The sequence below is a fragment of the Lathyrus oleraceus genome, chromosome 1, assembly GCF_024323335.1.
Source record: "Lathyrus oleraceus cultivar Zhongwan6 chromosome 1, CAAS_Psat_ZW6_1.0, whole genome shotgun sequence".
Classification (NCBI taxonomy): domain Eukaryota; kingdom Viridiplantae; phylum Streptophyta; class Magnoliopsida; order Fabales; family Fabaceae; genus Lathyrus; species Lathyrus oleraceus.
Window position 1 is genome coordinate 189,728,624 of NC_066579.1, and position 2,121 is coordinate 189,730,744.

Consider the following 2,121-nt stretch of genomic DNA (forward strand, 5'->3'; position numbering starts at 1 on the left):
CATAACTTCTCGACTTCTAGAACTCCACAACAAAATGGGGTTATGGAGCGTAAAAACCGAGTTTTAGAGGAGTTTGCGAGGATGATGCTTAATGAAGGTAATTTACCAAAGTACTTTTGGGTCAATGCTATTAGCACGGTGTGTTATATTTTGAATAGGATATTGATACGTCCTATTCTAAACATAACCCCCAATGAGTTACTTAGAAGTAGAAAACCTAATGTTTCTCACCTTAATGTCTTTGGATGTAAATGTTTTATTTTAAACAATGCAAAGGACAATCTAGGTAAATTCGATGCTAAAGTCGATGAGGGTATCTTCCTCGAATACTCATAATCTAGCAACACATATATGGTATATAACAAGAGGCTATTTATTGGTGAAGAGTCCGTTCATATTTCTTTTGATGAGTCTTTTCCAAAATATGTTGGGAAGGGTATATCTTTTCATGATAAAGGTGTGTCTTCGCATGACATTCTCAATGAAGCCGATGAAGGGATTGGTCAACCTCAAATGGGTGAAAATTAGAAAGTAGAAGATGATGATCACGAAGAGGAAAAGGAGGAGAGTCCAACTGCAGTAGACAACCTTCCTTTATCTTGGAGAACATCCAAAAATCACCCTATTGATAATATTCTTGGAGATATCACAAGAGGCATGACAACACGCTCTAAGATAAGTAACTTTTGTTATCACTTCGCTTTTATGTCACAGATTGAGCCTAAAAATGCTAAAGATGCATTACTTGATGAGCATTGTCTCATGGAAATGCAAGACGAGCTAAATCAATTTAAAAGGAATGATATTTGGGACATTGCCCCATGTCCAAAACATCATCAAGTGATAAGCACAAGATGGGTTTTTAGGAAAAATCTTGACGAAAATGGAGTGATAACCTGGAATAAGGCTCGGTTAATCGCTCTAGGGTATAACCAAGAGGAGGGTATTAACTATGAGGAGAATTATGCTCTGGTCGCCCGACTTGAGGCTATACGCCTTCTTCTTGCCTTTGCTTGCACTAAGAACTTAAAATTATTTCAAATAGATGTGAAAAGTGCATTTCTAAATGGTTACATTAATGAAGAGGTGTATGTTGCTCAACCTCTCAGTTTTGAAAATCACGAGTACCCCAATCATGTTTTCAAATTAAAACGCGCTTTGTACAGTCTCAAAAAAGTACCTAGGGCTTGGTATGAGCGATTAAGCAAGTTTTTGATTAATCAAGGGTACTTAAGGGGAAAGGTTGACACTACTCTTTTTATTAAGCGCCATGGAAATGATACTCTTCTTGTACAAGTATATGTTGATGGAATTTTCTTTGGATCTACTAATATGCAACATGTCAAATGATTTTCTAAGCTTATGCAAGGAGAGTTTGAAATGAGCCTTATGGGAGATCTAAATTACTTCCTAGGTCTTCAAATCAAACAACTAAATGAATGCACATTTGTTTGTCAAACCAAGTATTGTAAGGGCTTACTAAAGAGATTTGCATGGTTGATGCAAAGTCGATTGACACTCCGATGGCTACATGCGGTAACTTGGAAAGAAATGAAAATGGTAAGAATGTGGAAGTGAAGAAATATAGAGGTATGATAGGTTCTCTTCTATATCTCACTGCATCTAGGCCAAATATCATGTTTAGTGTCTGTATGTATGCCCGATATCAATCGGCCCCAAAGGAATCTCATCTAAAAGCTGTCAAACGTATTTTTAGGTATCTTCATGGTACTTCAAATTACGGGCTTTGGTATTCCAACGGGAGTGATTGTAGCTTAGTTGGTTACACTGATTCCAATTTTATCGGTTGCAAGTTGGATAGGAAAAGCACGAGTGGGACTTGTCACATATTTTCAAATTCCTTGGTTAGTTGGTATAGTAAGAAATAAGTTTTAGTTGTTTTATCAATTGCCGAGGCGGAATACATAGCGGCTGTTAGTTGTTGTGCTTAAATTTTGTGGCTTAAACAATAATTACTTGATTTTGATAGAAAACTAAGTTGTATTCCAATTTTGTGCGATAACACTAGTGTCATTAACCTAACTAAGAACCCGGTGATACATTCTCGTACTAAGCATATTGAAATTCGTCATCAGTTCATATGCGAACATGTTGAAAAAT

At 36.5% G+C, this 2,121-nt stretch overlaps 1 protein-coding gene across 1 annotated transcript; it reads left to right on the forward strand.

The window, feature by feature from the left end:
• Positions 1-1,523: 1,523 nt before the first annotated feature.
• On the forward strand, positions 1,524-1,889 carry LOC127098725 (secreted RxLR effector protein 161-like). The gene has a single exon (XM_051037362.1). It carries the CDS (start codon positions 1,524-1,526, stop codon positions 1,887-1,889), a length of 366 nt encoding a protein of 121 aa, XP_050893319.1.
• The last annotated feature ends 232 nt before the right edge of the window (positions 1,890-2,121 follow it).

Bases quoted from the DNA above. Each gene is read 5' to 3' on its own strand.
- LOC127098725 (XM_051037362.1), top strand. From the start codon at position 1,524: ATGGCTACATGCGGTAACTTGGAAAGAAATGAAAATGGTAAGAATGTG.